The sequence below is a fragment of the Aquarana catesbeiana genome, linkage group LG01 (genome assembly GCF_042186555.1).
Source record: "Aquarana catesbeiana isolate 2022-GZ linkage group LG01, ASM4218655v1, whole genome shotgun sequence".
In the NCBI taxonomy this organism is placed as follows: Eukaryota; Metazoa; Chordata; class Amphibia; order Anura; family Ranidae; genus Aquarana; species Aquarana catesbeiana.
In genome coordinates, this window is record NC_133324.1 from 535,276,240 (window position 1) to 535,295,089 (window position 18,850).

Consider the following 18,850-nt stretch of genomic DNA (forward strand, 5'->3'; position numbering starts at 1 on the left):
GCGGTGTGCTTGCAGGACAGGAAAAAAAGTCCTGCAAGCAGATCCTTTTGGGCGGTGCGAGAGTGGTGTATACACCGCTCCCAAGAAAAAAGGAAAACCCCCCTTTTGTTGGGACTTTCAAAAGCAACACCACCACTAGTACAGAATAAAAAGCATGTATTTATACATATAAAATTTGATCATACATACATACATATAGTGATCAATTAAAAAGCATAACGAGACAAAAAACAAAGGAACAACATAAAAAAAATAACATGAGTACATAGCAAGCTTAGAATTATTTTGTTAATACTCTCCAATTTTTGATACCCAGTCCTGAAGATTTATCAAAAATTGGAGAGTATTAACAAAATAATTCTATGCTTGCTATGTACTCATGTAATGTTTATCTGAAACAAGGGAAGCAGTCAAAACTACGATTTGGAATAATTTCAATCAAAAGGTAATCTTTCAAAACTTCAGCAGTGCTAAAGATTTTAAATAGAAGCTCAGAAGTCTGTATATTCAGCTAAAAATTGGAGAAGCCGTAGTGTTTTGCAAATAAAAGTTCACAAGTGATTCATCTGTTTAAAACCTTCGACAATCGATAGATCTAGTGCTTGAGATCACTCTAGGAATTGCACTCACCAGAAAGATCAATCAAAAGCCTTGTGGTGTATGTGAAGTGGCTGCGATCGCTGCCAAACGAACATCAATCCAATCCACAGTGACCGATCAGCAGATATGGAGGCCAGCACTCGTGTCTTCTGATTCACCCAGATCCAGTCAGCTGAGAGCTATTCTTAATACTCGGGCAAGTAAGGAGAGAGGAAGCCTCATAGTGTAAAACTGTAAAGCTTTTAATATCCAAAAAACACCCCTCCCTTAAAACATTGAACTTACGAACAAATAAAAAAATAAGGCATCCAGTAAATGGTAGCGTGGTACATTGTTATGAGAATCTCACCACCTGTCGGAGAGCTGTAATCGTCCGTGGTGGTTCCCGGGGAGAGCCCAAAACGAATGACCTGTAGGTGAGATTCTCATAACGGAATGCGATTGGCGAGCCGGAGAAGGAATCCGCTGGCGCTGGAAGTTGAGCATAGAGATTTTCTGTGACCAGGTGGTCCCCAGTCCTTCGGAGGCACGGGCGCAACGTTATGAGGTCACATCTGGTCCGCGGAAGTAAACCTTGCCAAGGACTCTGCTGGAAAGGCCAAGATCGTTTATTTTATTTATTTATTTTTGATCTTGGTCTTTACAGCCTAGAGATGAGATGTGGGGTCTTATAGACCCCACATCTCTCCATAAAGAGGACCTGTCACACACTATTCCTATTACATTCCTTGTAATAGGAATAAAAGTGATCAGTAAAAAAAATGTAAAGAGAAAGTGTAAAAATAAAAAAAATTAAATTAAAGTTCCCCTGTCCCTGCATGCGCACAGAAGCAAACGCATACATAAGTCGCGCCCAAGTCGCGAGCATTAGAGCAAGAACAACAATTCTAGCCCAAGACCTCCTCTGTAACTCTAAACTGTAAAAAATTTAAAGTATTGCCTATGGAGATTTTTAAGTACCAAAGTTTGGCGCCATTCCACAAGTGTGCACAATTTAAAGCGTGATATGTTGGGTATCTATTTACTCAGCATAACATTATCTTTCACATTATACAAAAAAAGGGCTAAATTCTGAGTTATTTTCTAGCAAAATAAATGATTATTTTTACATGTAGGAGAGTAGTGCTAGAACAGGCCCGGTATGGAAATGGATAAAATGTGCTTTCGTCTTTACTATATTTACTGTTCTCTTATAGATAAGAAGATACAAGGCAAATCAGGCTGTTATGGACAAAGCTGCTGAAGTGTATACTCAAATCAAGGCTCGGATTCTTGGTCCAAAACTGGAAAGATGGCAGAAAGAAAATGAAGGTGCTTGTAATGTGGGAAAGAATCAAAATACAGAAAACCCAAGCAAAGAACAAGAAGAAGGTAATTGATCTGGAGAACAATTCACAACCATAATTATCTAACCTTTTCTTCTAAACATCTTCACTGCGCTTGCCACAGCCTAAGTTCTCCACATCTAATCCCTTAGGAAGTACAGGAGACAAAATGTTGTGCCATCCATGATAATGAATTCTTCACTGAATTATACGTAGACAATCAGTACCTGTGTTGTGAGTAGGGTAAAGTAGTATAGTTCTCTTTATTGTACAGGATACGGTAATGGACTCAAAGTCATTGGGTTAAATGCTGTTACCTTCTGGTGATTGAACAGTGACAAAAGCTTCTCTGGATCAACCCCCTTGTGTCACCATATAATCTTGCCCACTCTGTGAGACTCCAGGTTTGTACCTTCCAGCAGACCCCTAGCTACATTCAGGGTCAGCTGTGATAGCCCTGTTCAGGAGTGGGGCAGTAAGTGAGTTTTTCATGAGGAATGCTAATGGCCAGACATTTTCCCGGTGATTGCTGGCACATCAGTGCCTGACCTCACATATGCGCTTCTGGAAGAATGGTCAAACATTCCCATAGACACACTCCTAAACCTTGTGGACAGCCGTCCCAGAAGAGTTGAAGCTGTTATAGATGCAAAGGGTGGGCCAACTCAATATTGAACCCTACAGACTAAGACGCCAGTTCGTGTGTGTGTAAAGGCAGGTGTCCCAATACTTTTGGTGACATAGGGGCAATTCACCAAGCTTTACCACATGCAATAAGTGTATCATGTTACTCATTTGCATAAATTATTGCATGCGGTAAATTAAGTCCAATTCACATTAAGGCCCGGTTCACACTGATGCCCTGTGATTTTGTTCCGTTTTTTTGTCCTTTGTGAGGTGCGAATTTACAGCGAATTTTCAGGAGTTGGACATAGCTGCGATTGATATTCTACCCAATGGAATTATAATGTAAAAAAAAACTCCCTGGTTTTTGTGGAGAGTAGTGTGGTGGAATTCACACATATGTGAACCATCAATGCGATTCAAGAACAATTTACATTGATGTCTATGGAGACTAAATTCGCAACGCAGTAAACTCGCACAAGATCCTTTTTTTTAATCGCATCACATTCGTAGAGGAATCGCAACGCATGTATGTGAACGACCGTCATTGGAAACAATTACTTTAGGGATGACATGCGAGTTTAAAGTGTTTTTGACACCACATTCGTCATGAACTCTCATCAGTGTGAACCGGGCCTAAAAAAAAAGTTCTGCGGTATTTTAAAAAAAATAAATAAAAAATGTGACGGTAAATATTGCATAAAAAGCTCAAGTCCACTTCATAAACGCACCAGAGAGTGAAAAAGCATGCAATAATTACCACCAGGGTTTAGCTGGTGGTATCACATGCGGTATTTGTCTAAACAGCCTGGGGGTTGGGGGACAAATAGCTGGTTGCTAAGGAGCAGGCCAGCTGCATCCTTAACAACCGATGACTCATCAGCTGAATGCAACCCCCCCCATGCATGCCAGGCCCAGTGTCTGGAATGGATTTTAAGAGGAATGACACACCAAAATTATTTTAAAAAATGGTGTGGGCCCCAAAATCCACATAAGACCCTTATCTGAGCATGCAGCCTGGCAGGTCAGGAAGGGGGGGGGACGAGTGAGCGCCCCCCACCTAAACCATACCAGGCCACATGCCCTCAACATGCCACATGTCCTCATGTTGATGGAGACAAGGGCCTCATCCAGACAACCGTGGCCGGTTGTTGTGGGGGTCTGCAAGCAGGGGGTTTATCGGAATCTGGAAACCCTCTTTAAGAACCCCCCCCATGTGAATGATTACTGGGTAGTACCCCTACCCGTTCACAAAAAATTGAATTGTTCCTTAATAAAAAAAAGTGTCCCTCGATGTAAATCCACTGTCAAATCACGCCTCCCGCCAGACCTGAAAAAGAAAAAAAACAGACGCTCCCGCCATCAATGGAGGCTGACTGTCTACTGCAAGCTCCATCTTCTGACATTTCTTATATAAGTAAGAGGTGGGGCCACCTGGCTATGTCACCTGGTGGTCCCACCCCATTGTGATGTCACAGACCAGTGCATGCTGGGTTGGTGACATAACAAGTGGTGTGACCACCAGGTGGCCCCACCCCTTACCTATATAAGAAATGTCAGATGGAGCCTGCAGTAGGCAATCAACCTCCATCGACGGCAGGAGCGTCTTTTTTTTTTTTCTTTTTCTTTTTCTTTTTCTTCTCCTTTTTTGGGTCCAGCGGGTGCCATGATTGGATTTACATTGGGAGATGCTATTTTTTTATTTATTTTTTTTATTTTTAAAACTGTGTGTTTTATTACTTTGACACTGTTATTTGTGAATGGTAGGGGTACTATGTACCCGATACTCATTTACATAGGGGGAGAGCGGGATCGGGGGCTCCCTTGTTATGGTGGCTTCCAGATTCCAATAAGCCCCCTGCCCGCAAGACCCCCACAACCACCGGCCACGATTGTGGGGATGAAGCCCTTGGGGGTGGCAGACCCCCCTTTGCAGACCTGCCAGGCTGCATGCTCAGGTTAAGGGTCTGGTATGGATTATGAGTTATGGATTACGTGTTTTTTATTTATTTTTTATTTTTTTAACTTTTGCATGGGGTTCCCCTTAAAGTTCATACCAGACCTGAAGGGCCTGGTATGCATCATTGGGTGGGGATCCCTGCACTGTTTTTTTTTGTTTTTGTTTTTTTGTTTTTAAATTTTAACTACTTCAGCCCCGGAAAGATTTACCCACTTCCTGACCAGGCCATTTTCTTATTTGTTCATTGACAGACACAGCCTTCATAACGATAGGTTATATTGCCTCTATTAGGAGTAGGACTAGGCAGAACAAAAAAGCGAACAAGCACCTGGCTACGCCCATGGGCTGGCCTTAGTCAGTATATAACCCCCTCCCTGCTCTAGGTATTCAGTTTTTTTCTGTTTCCATCAGGGTGGTTCTTCTACTGCTGTGGGATCTGAACTTGGTAATTTCGTTTCTCCAGAAGCCTCTCTATCTCTCTTTCAAGATATTCGGGAGATTCCAATACTTACCAAGGTGGTCTCTTGGTGGCTATCACCTCCACTCACAGGGCGTCAAAAAAGGGGGCGTAATCTTGTTCACCTTACCCAGGTTAAGGTGGTGCTTTGCCCCTTTTTACAGGGTTCCGTCCTTGGATTTCCATTTGAATAAGGACATTGTGTTGCTTTTCTTGTGTCCCTGGTCAGCACTTTATAAGGAATTTGCCTTATCTGCACTGAAGGGGTATTGGTGGACGGACCAAGAAAGGGGCGTTCTGTTTTTTTTCTGCAACCCTTCTCTGGATGGAGGGATATTCTGTCAAGAATCGGGTGCCTCTTTTCCAGTTACGATGCTTTCTTCTCGGGCGCTTAGGGCTTCTTGGTCGTCATGCGTCCATTGTGCAGGTTTGCAAGGCGACCACTGGTCGTCAATGTACATGTTCACAAGTCTACGAAGTGAACGGGTTGGCATCTGAGGATGCCTCTTTTACTTGCGGATCCCGCAAGTTTTTTTGCAGGCTGCTGGTTAGAGGGTCTATTCCCTCCTTGATTGGGTTCCAGCGTGTTCTGGGTGAAGTTCCTGTTACCTGCTTGGCTCCTGTATTAGCCTTGGAATTTTTCGTTCTCCCTCCCCTCATGTTGGCACTGCTTTGGGACGTCCCTATCATTATGAAGGCTGAACGAATGGTAGGATTTTTTACTTACCGTAAAATCCATTTCTCTGAGTTCATTGACAGACACAGCACCTACCCCTCTATGCAGTTCTTTTGATACTTCTATTACTGCTTGCTACTAAACTGAATACCTAGAGCAGGAAGGGGGTTGTATACTGACTAAGGACGGCCCATGGGCGTAGCCAGGTGCTTGTTTGCTTTTTTGTTCTGCCTAGTCCTACTCCTAATAGAGGTGATATAACCTATCGTTATGAAGGCTGTGTCTGTCAATGAACTCAGAGAAATGGATTTTACGGTAAGTAAAAAAAATCGTATTTTTTGCGATATGGCAGTGCGTCGCTTTAACGGACAACTGCACGATCGTGCGACGACGTACCCAAATAAAATTGATGCCTTTTTTTTCCCCACAAATAGAGCTTTATTTTGGTGGTATTTGATCACCTCTGCGGTTTTTATTTTTTGCGCTATAAACAAAAAAGCGTCAATTTTGAAAAATATTTTTTTACTTTTTGCTATAATAAATATCCCCAAAAAATAAAAAAAACAATTTCTTCCTTAGTTTAGGCCAATATTTATTCTTCTACATATTTTTGGTAAACAAAATCCCAGTTAGCATATATTGATTTGTTTGCACAAAAGTTTTTGCGTCTACAAAATAGGGGAAAGATTTATGACATTTTTATTATTTTTTTTTATTTTTTACTAGTAATGGTGGTGATCTGCGATTTTTAGCAGGACTGCAACATTGCGGTGGACAGATCGGACACTTGACACTTTTTTTTTTTTTGGGATCAGTGACATTTATACAATGATCAGTGATATAAAAATGCACTGATTACTGTATAAATTACACTGGCAGGGCAGGAGTTAACACCAGGGGCAATCAAAGGGTTAAATGTTCCCTAGGGAGGTGCTTTCTAACTGTGGGGGAGTGGACTGACAGAGTAGAGAGATTGCTGTTCCTAATCAATGGGAACAATCTTGCTCTACTCCCCTGACAGAACAGGAATCTGTTTACACTGACAGATCCTCGATCTGTGGAACGATTGCGGGTGACCGGTGGACATCGAGTCCACCGGACCCACTGATTGGCTCCCCCGCTAGCGAATGGGCACAGATCGCTGTGTACGTGCCCAACATACAATGATGGCGATTTGCGCAGGAGACCCAATCTGCCGCAGTATAACTGCGGTGGCTGGTCGGGAAGTAGTTAATTGTCGGCTTTGTTTTTTACATCCAGCTGTCAGCGTTTAAGGATGCGACGGCCGGCTTCTCGGTCCGCTCTTTAGCAATCAGTTCAAGCGGTAAGTTACAGCGGTAAGTTACCTCATTAACTAATGCAGTAATTACAGCTAATTTGAACAAATACCGCATTCGGCATTTAACTCAAAATTCTTGAATTGAACACTTGCACAATTGTTACCACATGCAGTATTTTACCGCATTTTATTAGCCATTATTTAACTCTTAGTGAATGGACCCCAGTGTATATACTTTTGGTTTTGAAATTTGGTACATACACAAATATATGACTCAGAGGGTTTGGTGTGTCATTGCCATCATCCCTTACAACTTTAAAGACCAAATATATACCTCGAAATGGGATTTTTAAGGCAATGTAATAATTGAAAAATTGTTAGATTAAAAAGAATTTTTATTAATACAAAAACGAATAGAATACAAATAAACGTACAAATCAATATATATATTTTTTGGGGGTGTTAAATAGTTATAAAAGACATCAGATACATGAAAACAAATGATGCATCCTACTGCTAAATACAAGCACCACCCAAGTTGATACGATGGCGTCCTGATAGCAGATTTCCAACGCGTTTCAACTTTTATTGTCAAAGCAAAGTCTTCCTCAGGGAAGGATTGCATCACATTCTAAAATTTCAAACAACAACATGATTACTAATATATATACACTTGCATGTCGCCTATATCTAAAGAAATCGCATTTCAGCTAGAAAATAACATATGCGACTTACATTAAGGCATGTAGCTGTGAAAAACGCTTTGCCAGTGCTGGCGAGGGCCCTAATCACCGATTGTCTATACCGCTCAAATATCCTCTACGGGGTGGCCTGGTATACTTAAAAGAACCGATATTTGGCAGCCATAAAGGGTAAGGGGCTGAAAGACATAAGCAGTATTTTGAATAAAATAAAATTCAATGAAAAGATATAAATTCAAAAAATCAATAATGGGAGTGATAATGGTTCTTAGGGAGCTAAACTTCCCAGAACAGCCACAAAGTGAAAAAGTCCAATACCTTAGGTTGGTCGTATAAGATGTATGGGTGAAGTTCCAGATTTTTAGTAGCAGAGGGCTCTGGTCCTAGAGTACCTCTCTGTGGAAAAGCCAGTTGTGAAGTGCTGCCCTTGGCCATCCCTGGCGTCCTAATATAGGGGGTATGGGCGTGATTATGTGGTGGGCGTAGCATCGATCTAGGTGTAGTCTCCTATTCATTGGTGGTGCAGTGGGAGAGGCGCGGCCTCAATTGGCCGCCGTCACTGTTAGAAAGCACCCTTTTATGGTATGCTGGAGGAGAGCGTCACATAGCTCCCTGTTGTCTGGGCGAGGGACGCCTCCCCCCTCCTCCTCCCCAGCCACGACGCGAAGCTCTCCACCTTCCACGTATCCCATGGAGTATGGGCGCGGCCTAAGGCGGAGAGAGAGGGGTGCGTCAGATCACCAAGGCAACGCCTCACGTGGGGAGTGTTTTGACATGTGTGACGTCGGAGTCACATGGCTCCGACGTCCATTCATTCAGAGGGAGAGGGGCTGTGTAGTCTACACAGCGCTATTGGTCAATTTGTCTATGACACACAAAGCATCAGAGCACAATGACCCCGCTGCCTGTCAAATGTGCAGGAGAGGCATTTAGAGATCTAAACACCGCCGATATGTGCAGTAATGTAAATGACGCCGTCACTATAGGGCTAGCGTTTCTGTACTCCCTTAGTAAGGTGGATCATAAAAGAGAAAATATATATTCAAAAAGACTCTATTGACTCCATTCAGTCTGCATTTTTCATAGCTACATGCCTTAATGTAAGTCGCATATGTTATTTTCTAGCTGAAATGCGATTTCTTTAGATATAGGCGACATGCAAGTGTATATATATTAGTAATCATGTTGTTGTTTGAAATTTTAGAATGTGATGCAATCCTTCCCTGAGGAAGACTTTGCTTTGACAATAAAAGTTGAAACGCGTTGGAAATCTGCTATCAGGACGCCATCGTATCAGCTTGGGTGGTGCTTGTATTTAGTAGTAGGATGCATCATTTATTTTCATGTATCTGATGTCTTTTATAACTATTTAACACCCCAAAAAAATATATATATTGATTTGTATGTTTATTTGTATTCTATTCATTTTTGTATTAATAAAAATTCTTTTTAATCTAACAATTTTTCAATTATTACATTGCCTTAAAAATCCCATTTCAAGGTATATATTTGGTCTTTGAAATTTGGTACATATGATCAGACTCAGAGATCAAAATTTTTATTCAAAGAAAAAAAAATGTAAAAAGACCTAAAACGCCGTTTTTCAGATTTTCAGACAGGATTGTAATATAATATTATGCATGACAGACTTCCTGGTCTTAGGTAGCTTGATACAAGCTATCTGCGCCTGTTGTAAAATATGCTGGCCATACACAAACCAATTTTTCCTATTTGTTTCAAGAATGTTCATTGGCTTTTCTAATCTTTAGTGGGGTCAGATCAATGTTCGTTTTCATCCACAGTGTCGGGAAAATTTGAAGGAGCAGAAGAGAGAACTTTTCTCGATCAAACTAATTTTTGGACAGTATATGTGGCTTTTGATCAGAAATTGCAGGTGCATTTTATAAAATTTGAATATCATCAAAAAGTAAATTTTTTTCAGTAATCCAATTCAAAAAGTGAACCTCCTATATTTTGTATAGATTCATTACACACAGTGATATATTTCAAGCATTTTTCTTTTTAGGCTGGGTTCACATATGAGCACGCAGCAATCCGGTGTGTCCTCATTCACTGTTTCAGGTCCGATTTCAGCCTGAATTTTTGGCTGAATTTGGACCTGAAATGGACCAAAAGACGCACAGGGCTCCTGTGCAAATCGCACCAGATCCGCTGGGGAGATATGTGAACCGGCTCCATAGCAGGGGCGGATCGGGGGGGGGGGCAATTGCCCTGTTGCCCCCCCCCAAAAAACATCACTCTGACATCTCTCATCAGCCGATCAGTGGCGCAGAGCGAGAGACTCGTCTAGTGTAAGTACGCCGCTGGACGCCTGGACCAGGAGGAGCCGAGGAGGTGGGTGGAGCTGCGCCGCTGGCTTGTCCTCTTCCCTGCACTGGTTTCTAACGCCTGGGCTGCCTGGCATCTAGCAACGAGTGACAGTGATGTCAGTGAGTCACGTCGGAGTCTCAGAGCTGACGTGACAGGAGCTGGAGCCTCAAATAGGGGAACAGTTGTTGCTGCAGTTTAGACAGAGTTCCTTTGGACAGCGTAACCTCAGGTTTTAAAGTTGTGATGTGTCATGTGTGTGAATGCTGTTAATCAGTTCCGCTAACTGCACTAAAATGTCCAGCGTCCACAGTCAGTGGCGGAGCGCAAACGTTCTTCCTTCTCCGCCCCTGAGTGTGTAGGCAACACCCACTGGCACCCCCTCCCTCCATCTTCTCCACCTTGCAGTCTACAGAGCGGCGTGAATACAGGAAGAAGGCTGCGGACAGTATAATTACTGGATCCAACTCCACTCCATTGCTCCTGCATGGGAGTCCCTCCCCCCACTAGGGCACCAAAATGTTTGACTAAAAGTGAGTAAAAGAATGGATGAATGTCATGTGTCAAATCGCAAAATACATGTGTGCCAATATGTATGAAAAAAAAAATGGCCTTTTAGTCTTGACTTAATCTTAACCCCTTCAGCTCCGGAAAGTTTTACCCCCCCTTATGACCAGGTCATTTTTTTGCGATACTGCGCTGCGTTACTTTGACTGACAATTGCGCAGTCGTGCAACTCTGCATCCAAGTAAAATTGATGTCCTTTTTTTTCCCCACAAATTGAGCTTTCTTTTGGTGGTATTTGATCACCTCTGCGGTTTTTGTTTTTTGCGATATAAACAGAAAAAGAGCGACAATTTGGGGAAAAAGCAATATTTTTTGCTTTTTGCTATAAAAAAAGTCTTCATCGGTTTAAGCCAATATGTATTCTGCTACATATTTTTGGTAAAAAAAAAATCCCAATAAGTGTATATTGTTTGGTTTGCGCAAAATTTATAGCATCTACAAACTATGGGATAGATTTGTGGCATTTTTATTTATTTTTTACTAGTAATGGCGGTGATCAGTGATTTTTATCGGGACTGCAACATTGCAGCAGACAGATCGGACACCTAATTGGCACTTTTTGGGGACCAGTGACACTAATAAAGTGATCAGTGCTAAAAATATGCACTGTCACTGTACTAATGACACTGGTTGGGAAGGGGTTAACATCAGGGGGGATCAAAGGGTTAACGGTGTCCCTAGGGGGTGCTTGCTAACTGTGTGGGGGATGAACTCACTAGATGAACAAAGTGATCCATGTTCCTGGTTAGCAGGAACACAAGATCACTCTGTTCATCTCTGATAGAACGGCGGTCTGCTTTGTTTACCTCTGCAGACTGCTGTTCTACCTCTGTGGGGAGCGATCGCGTGTGGCCGGCGGACATTGCTTCCTCCAGACCCGCTGATTGGCTTCCCCTCTGGCCAATCAGTGCGCTCACCTTCACTGGCTATTGCACGAAAGGGCGTACAGTTCTATAAGCAACACCATATTTTCTGGCAGTGCCCCTTCCGAGACTAGACTCTGGATCCACCCCTGCTCCATAGAGGGCCGGTCACAATCTTGTGCGAATTGGATGCGGAGAATTCGCACTAGTGTGAACCCAGCCTTAATTTAGATGATTATGGCTTACAGCTAGTGAAAACCCCAAATTCAGCATCTCAGAAAATTAGAATATTACATAAGATCAATAAAAAAAAATATTTTTAATACAGAAATGTTGGCTTACCAAAAAGTATGTCCATGTACAGCAGTGGTTCTCAACTCCTGTTCGCAGGACACACTAACAGGCCAGATTTTAAAGAGGACGTAAACCCTGATGGGTTTTACTTCCTCTTTATTTCCCTGCAAAGGTAAAGCATACTATGCATCGCATAGTAGCCCATTATGTGTCACTTACCTGAAACCGAAGCCTGTGATGTCACCGCTGTCCCCACTAGCAGCGAGCGTCCTTTATCCCTCTTCCTTCCGGGGCCGCGAACTCCAGCTCTGTGACTGGCTGGAGTCGCGTGACGTCAGGAGCCGCCAGTCACGGCATGACCCATTTAGAAACGGCACAATCTGCCTTTTCTAAAGTTTGCATGCGCCGTAGACATCAGCGCACTGCTTTTTTGTAAATATCTCCTAAACCGTGGAGGTTTAGGAGATATTTCCAGCACCTACAGCTAAGCCTTAAATATAGGCTTACCTGTAGGTAAAAGTGGTTGTACAGGGTGTACAACCACTTTAAGTATTACCTTGGGGAGATGCAGATGATTTTGGTATCAAGACAATTTCTGCTGGGAAAAGTACTTTACCAGTCAAAAGAAAATATAAACGCCCTTCATTTAAATGGGCTCTTTCCCCTGCGCCAGGGGCTTCCACCTCTAGGCAGTGGCGACGGTCTCCCCCCTGTCAGACTCTAGAGGAAAACCTCAGGGTCAGACCCAGGCTCAAAAGAAGCCCTGGGGTAGGAAATCTGCAAAACAGAATCCTAAAGCCTCATCATGAAGAGGCAACCCCCCTTACCAAGGTGGGGGGAAGACTTCTGCAATTTTCAGAAGTCTTGAAAAAGGAAATTCAGGACAGATGGGTCATCTCCACGGTAACGCTGGGGTACAAGCTGGAATTTCGGGACTTTCCACCGTCTCGTTTCCTGAGATCAAGTGTTCCCAAAGATCCAGAGGAAAAACAATCTCTGTTTCAAGCAATAGACCGATTAATATCTCAAGGGGTGATCATACAGATACCCACAAAAGAGCAAGGTCTGGGGTTTTATTCAAATCTTTTCATGGTACCAAAACCAAATGGAGATGTCAGACCCATTCTAGATCTAAGAAAGCTAAATCAATTCCTGAAGATCACCTCCTTTCGCATGGAGACCATCAGGTCTGTAGTTTCTATCTTTCTAGGATGAGAACTTCTGGCGTCAATCGACATCAGGGATGCATATCTGCATGTCTCTATATTTCCTGCTCATCAAAAGTTTCTGCGTTTCGAGTTAGAACAGCAGCATTTCAATTTGTAGCCCTGCCCTTCTGGCTAGCCACAGAACCTCGGATGTTCACCAAAGTGCTGGCCCCACCTCTAGCCAGGTTAAGGGCACAGGGCATAACAATCGTAGCGTACCTAGACGATCTATTACTTGTAGATCAATTGGTGACTCATTTGGAGCAAAGTGTACGCACTACAACCAACTATCTGAAAAGTTTGGGTTGGATTCTCAACCTAGAGAAATCTTCCTTAATACCGATAAAAAGGCTGGAGTACTTGGGTCTGATCATAGACACAGCCCAGGAAAGGGTGTTCTTGCCTCAAGCAAAGATCAATTCCATAAGAGAGCTGGTGCGGAGGGTCAGGTCAAATGGCAACCCCTCTATTCGCCTCTGCATGAGGTTGCTAGGAATCATGATAGCTTCATTCGAAGCAGTTCCCTGTGCCCAGTTCCATTCAAGACCAAAACAGTATCCTGTCTGCTTGGAACAAAACAATTCAAGCTTTAGACTTACCAATGTGGCTGTCCCCAAGAGTGGCCCAAAGCTTCACTTGGTCATTAACCCAGAATCTGCTGAAAGGAAAAATCAGACCAGTCATCTGGAAAGTGGTAACGGTGGATGTCAGCCTTTCAGGCTGGGAAGCAGTACTAGAAAAGACAACTGTCCAAGGACAGTGGTCAAGAACCAAAAGAATCTTGCCCATCAAGATCCTGGAGATTCGGGCAGTACGTCTGGCTCTAAAGGCGTGAACTTTCAGGTTACGGGATTGTTCTGTCAGGATTTAATCCAACAATGCCACAGCTGTGGCCTATATCAATCACCAAGGGGGCACCAAAAGTCAGCGCAGAGAGAGGTGAACCCTAAATTGGGCAGAAAGGAATGTTCAATGCCTTTCTGCAATCTTCATTCCGGGAGTAGAGAATTGGCAGGCGGACTACTTAAGTCGCCAGCAGTTATTCCCAGGAGACTAGTCTCTTCACCCCGACATATTTTGGGCTGTTTGTCAAAGATGGGGGACTCAGGACGTGGATCTTCTAGCATCCAGGTTCAACACGAAGTTGGTCAACTTTGTGGCCAGAACAAGGGATCCATTCGCATGCGGAACGGATGCATTGGTGACCCCCTGGGATCAGTTCTCACTGATCTATGCATTCCCCCCCTATTCAGTTGCTGCCTTGACTACTTTGCAGGATCAAGCTGGAAAGAAAGCAGATAATGCTGGTGGCACCAGCATGGCCCAGAAGGTCATGGTAAGCAGAAATCGTAAAGATAGCAGTGAAGGGCCCATGGTCCCTCCCACTACGGCCAGATCTGCTCTCTCAGGGACCGATATTCCATCCTTCCTTACGGTCTTTAAATTTAACGGCTTGGCTATTTAAACCCACATTCTAAACGTGGGCTTTCCGGATCAGTTATCTCTGCCCTGATGTTAGGAAGCCAGCTTCCAGAACTATATATTTTAGAGTCTGGAAGGCTTATGTTTCCTGGTGTGAATCCAAAGGTTGGAACCCTCGGAGATATATCATAGGCAGAATTCTTGCCTTTCTACAATTAAGGGTAGAAATTAAATTGGCCTTAAGTACTATTAAAGGCCAAGTCTCAGCTTTATCGGTCTTATTTCAAAGACCACTTGCTACTCATTCTTTAGTCCGGGGCTTTATAGACGGGGTGACCACGCTTAATCCGCCTGTCAAACCTCCCTTGAACACTTGGGACTTAAACTTAGTTTTGTCTGTGTTACAAAAACAGCCATTTGAACCAATACAACAGATTCCCCTAGTCCTTTTGACAAGGAAGTTGGTATTTTTGGTTGCTATATCCTCAGCAAGAAGGGTTTCAGAATTGGCAGAATTGGGTGGCCTACATAGCAGACACATCAGCAGAATCCGTACGTATGTCCACCAGATCCTTGGCCCTAGCCAACTCGGCCAGAAGGGCCTTGTGGCTTAAGACTTGGCAGGGCGATAGTGCCTCCAAAGTCAAGCTATGTGGCATTCCGTTGACTGGGGATTTACTCTTTGGGCCTGGGCTGGAAGCTGTGCTAGACCGCACAGCGGATAAAAAGAAGTTCTTCCCAGTCAAGCGCAAACTCCCAGTTCAGGCAAAGAAGGGGTTTCAGGGGCGTGGCCTAGCTCATGGAGGAGTAAGACGTGCTTCTCAGGAGCTCCCGCACACACCGGACTAACAGAGGCTCTCAGCGACTCCAGAACTCTGCAGACAGGTCTGTAATGGGGAAGAGAGGTGGGGGAGAAGGATGCCATACCCCTGAGACACAAACTGAAGGGGAAATCGACCGCTTTTTTATACATTTGGGACAAAATCAGCACAGCCCCCCCAAATCCAAGATGGCGCCGACCCGCACCTCAGGCACACATGCGGCCTCACAAGGAGCTACATCACAGCGCTCTACACCACATATGACAACCAGGCAGCGTGCTAGATCCCCTCCAGACTCAGAGAATGAATCTGTGCGCTCTGCATGTCATTCCCCAACATCGCACCGATCTTTTAGTGGATGGGACATGGAAGCTTACATCAAAGCTCTCCCCACCAGACATGATTTTGAGGCATGTGTACAGAGACTTGAACGCTCTTACAAACAGGAGATCTCTGAACTGCGTAAGGATGTCACAAGCAGGCTAGAAGATGTGGAACAAACTGTAAAGGAGACTGTCTCTACACTACAGTCATATGAAATCATCTTGCTGGAGCACACATTACAGATACAGCAACTGATGTATCACCAGGATGACCAAGAAAACCGACCCAGACGTAACAATATACGTATACGCGGCCTCCCGGAATCTGTGGAAAATAAAGACCTGGCCCCTGCAGTCATAGCCATATTCAATGACCTGCTCCAAAAAGATAAAGAATCTCCCATAGAACTTGATCGTGTACACAGAGCCCTCGGCTCTAAAAACCCAAACCTTGAACACCCCAGAGATGTGATCTGCAGAATCCACTTTTATGCGATTAAAGATGCTATTATGCGTGCAGCTCGCACCCAAGACGCCATATACTTTAATGATGCTGCTGTGACTTTATTACCAGACATCTCCAAGCTGACCCTGGATATGCGACGTGCACTGAAACCCCTCACAGGAGCTCTTCAGGAAAAGCATATTAAATACCGTTGGGGTTTCCCGTTTAACCTCTTTGCATCCCATGAAGGATGGTCGGCTACATTTCGCACTCTGGGTGACCTCCCAAAGTTCCTCGGGACTTTCGAACTTCCCCAGGTCCACATCCCGGATTGGCCAATCCATGCAGCGACTCCTGGATTTCCGATCGCATGGAGCTGGCAAAAACAATCTAGGAAGAACAAACGCTCAAAGTCTGATTTCCCCAAAACAACAGATGGATGAACCCCCGCCGCAGACCATCTGATTAACCATTTCTTTCCTTCACAGGCACCACGCCGATGAAGCGGCCCTGGTTTTATAGTTACAGTATCGTTGGGACATTATGTTTTGTTTTGTTTTTTTATTTTGTTCTTCTCATATACAGGTTTTGTTTTGAGATCTTAGCAGCATGGTCCTTTTTCAGTTAATGGAGATCCCTAACTAATGCTGCGATTCCCTACCTCACTCTGGGTCCCCCCCAGACCCTCTCCTCCTCACCCCATCCCTCATTTCTTTATGTTGTACTGTTATTTATACATTGTTGACCCTGCAGGCAGTCAGATTTTTGGACCTCACCTATAGGTTTTGTCCGGCTGGACAATTCATTATAGTTTAGTGATGCGCATGTGACCCTGCGGGGTCCTGAGTTGCTAAAGTTATAGAAGTATTTAAATTTTTCCATTTTTTTTATCAGTAGCCCGGTGTGTGCGGGCCCCTCTGTGGACTGACCACTACCCCCCACATAGGGTTTTTCAGCGCCCGTGGCGGCATTAGCTTAACTTTAGAACACAATGTTCCTTATGCGGCCTCAGAGGCCAAGGTTTTTCTTCCTCTGTTTTCTATCTGTTTTTCTCTCTATCTCTCCACCTATACTTATCTTACAACTCAACACTAAAGAAGGTTTCTCTAATACCTCTTGTTACCCTTCCCCCACCCCCCTGGAGATGGCGAGCCTCTCCCATGTTTTATTATACCTAAATACTCTTCCCCATGGCAGTGCAAACTCCCCTGAAAGTCTCCTCTTTAAACTGCAGGGGTTTTAACACCCCAGAGAAAAGGAGGCAAATATTATACCATTTTCACAAAAACCGTACCCAAATTCTACTCCTTCTTCAGGAGACTAATTTTAGGTCTGACACGATTCCGCATCTCATCCATAGGCAATATCCCACTTGGTTCCACAGCACAAACCCCTCAGCAAAATCTAAAGGGGTTTCAATTGCATTTCATGTCTCATTCACACCAGATGTGCTAGACACTCTTATTGATCCACTAGGGAGATATGTTTTTTTTAAAACTTTCATATATGAACATGATCTATACTATAATCAATGTTTACTCTCCAAACCAGGATCAACTGCAATTCCTCTCTATGGTGTCTACTCGCCTGAAACGATTTAGCACGGTCAACATGATCCTGGGAGGAGACCTCAATGCCGCTTTGATACCACGCCTTGACACCTCAATGGGTAAGTCCTCAATCTCCCCGGCTTCCCTGACCAAAATACGTACACTCCTTTCAGACTTATCGCTAGTGGACGTCTGGAGGATACTACACCCCACCACTAAAGATTTCACATACTACTTCCCAGCACACTCCAACTACAGTAGATTAGACTACATGTTCATATCCCAATCCTTACTAGATTTCTCCCCCACCGCTTCGATAGGCCTCACTTTGTGGTCTGATCACGCTCCCATACATATGAGCTTGGGAAGCATACCCACACAAAAAAAAGAGAGCCACATGGAGATTAAATGACAATCTGTTTTCGGACTTGGTATGCACCCAGGACATCACACAAACCATCAAACACTTTGTTGCAGACCATGCCCGTGACGACACCAACCCACTTATGAAATGGGAAGCCCTCAAATGCGTCATTAAGGGGTAAACTTATCCAACACGGCTCCAGACTAAAACGTGCGTGAACAGCAGACATCGCACGCCTTCTGTCCTTAATAGCCACCTTAGAGGAGGACCATAAACGATCCCCCGATGAAAAAATACAATTAGAACTTACTAACGCTAGGAGAGACCTCCTGCAAATCTTCGCACAACGCTCACTGGTAGCGAGAGATAAATGGCGATTTGCCCATTACTTACAAGCAAACCAGTGTGGCAAACATCTTGCACAGACTCTTCAACCCAAACAGGCCCGGAAGTCCATTCCCTGTATTAACTCTCCCAATAAAGGCAAAATAATAAATAACTCTTCCATAGTAGAAGAATTCCGTCAATACTACGACACCTTATATAACCTCAAGCCCCAGACACCGTCACCCAAACTCCAAACAGACCCCCGAATCAAACACTGTCCTCGTACATTCAGGAAACTGCACTCCCAACTATTCCAGCCTCTGAAGCAGAGGACTTAGAATCCCCCCCTGACTGACTCTGAATTCCAACTTGCCATAAAAAAACTTAAAGAATGGTAAAAGCCCAGGACCAGATGGGTTCTCCTCACGCTTCTACAAGACGTTCGCGCCTTTGTTATCCCCTCTGATGGCCAAAGCATTCAATGCTATAGATGAGAACTTATCTCCCTCCCCTACTTTATTACAAGCCCAAATAGTAGTCATCCCAAAACCAGGCAAGGATACATCCCTATGTTCTAATTATAGGCCGATATCCCTACTAAATATAGACCTTAAATTGTATGCTAAGATCCTAGCGAACCGTATGTCACCTCTTTTGCCAAATCTAATACATAGACACCAAGTGGGTTTTGTCCCTGGACGTGAAGCCAGGGACAA

At 43.9% G+C, this 18,850-nt stretch overlaps 1 protein-coding gene across 4 annotated transcripts in view; it reads left to right on the plus strand.

The window, feature by feature from the left end:
• HDGFL2 (HDGF like 2) overlaps positions 1 to 18,850 on the plus strand; it is a 460,705-nt gene that overhangs the window by 415,507 nt on the left and 26,348 nt on the right. For all 4 annotated transcript variants that reach the window (XM_073594787.1, XM_073594781.1, XM_073594774.1 and 1 more), the window contains one exon: positions 1,797 to 1,971. In XM_073594787.1, the coding sequence (XP_073450888.1) occupies positions 1,797 to 1,971 (175 nt within the window). The remainder of the gene's footprint in view (positions 1 to 1,796; positions 1,972 to 18,850) is intronic.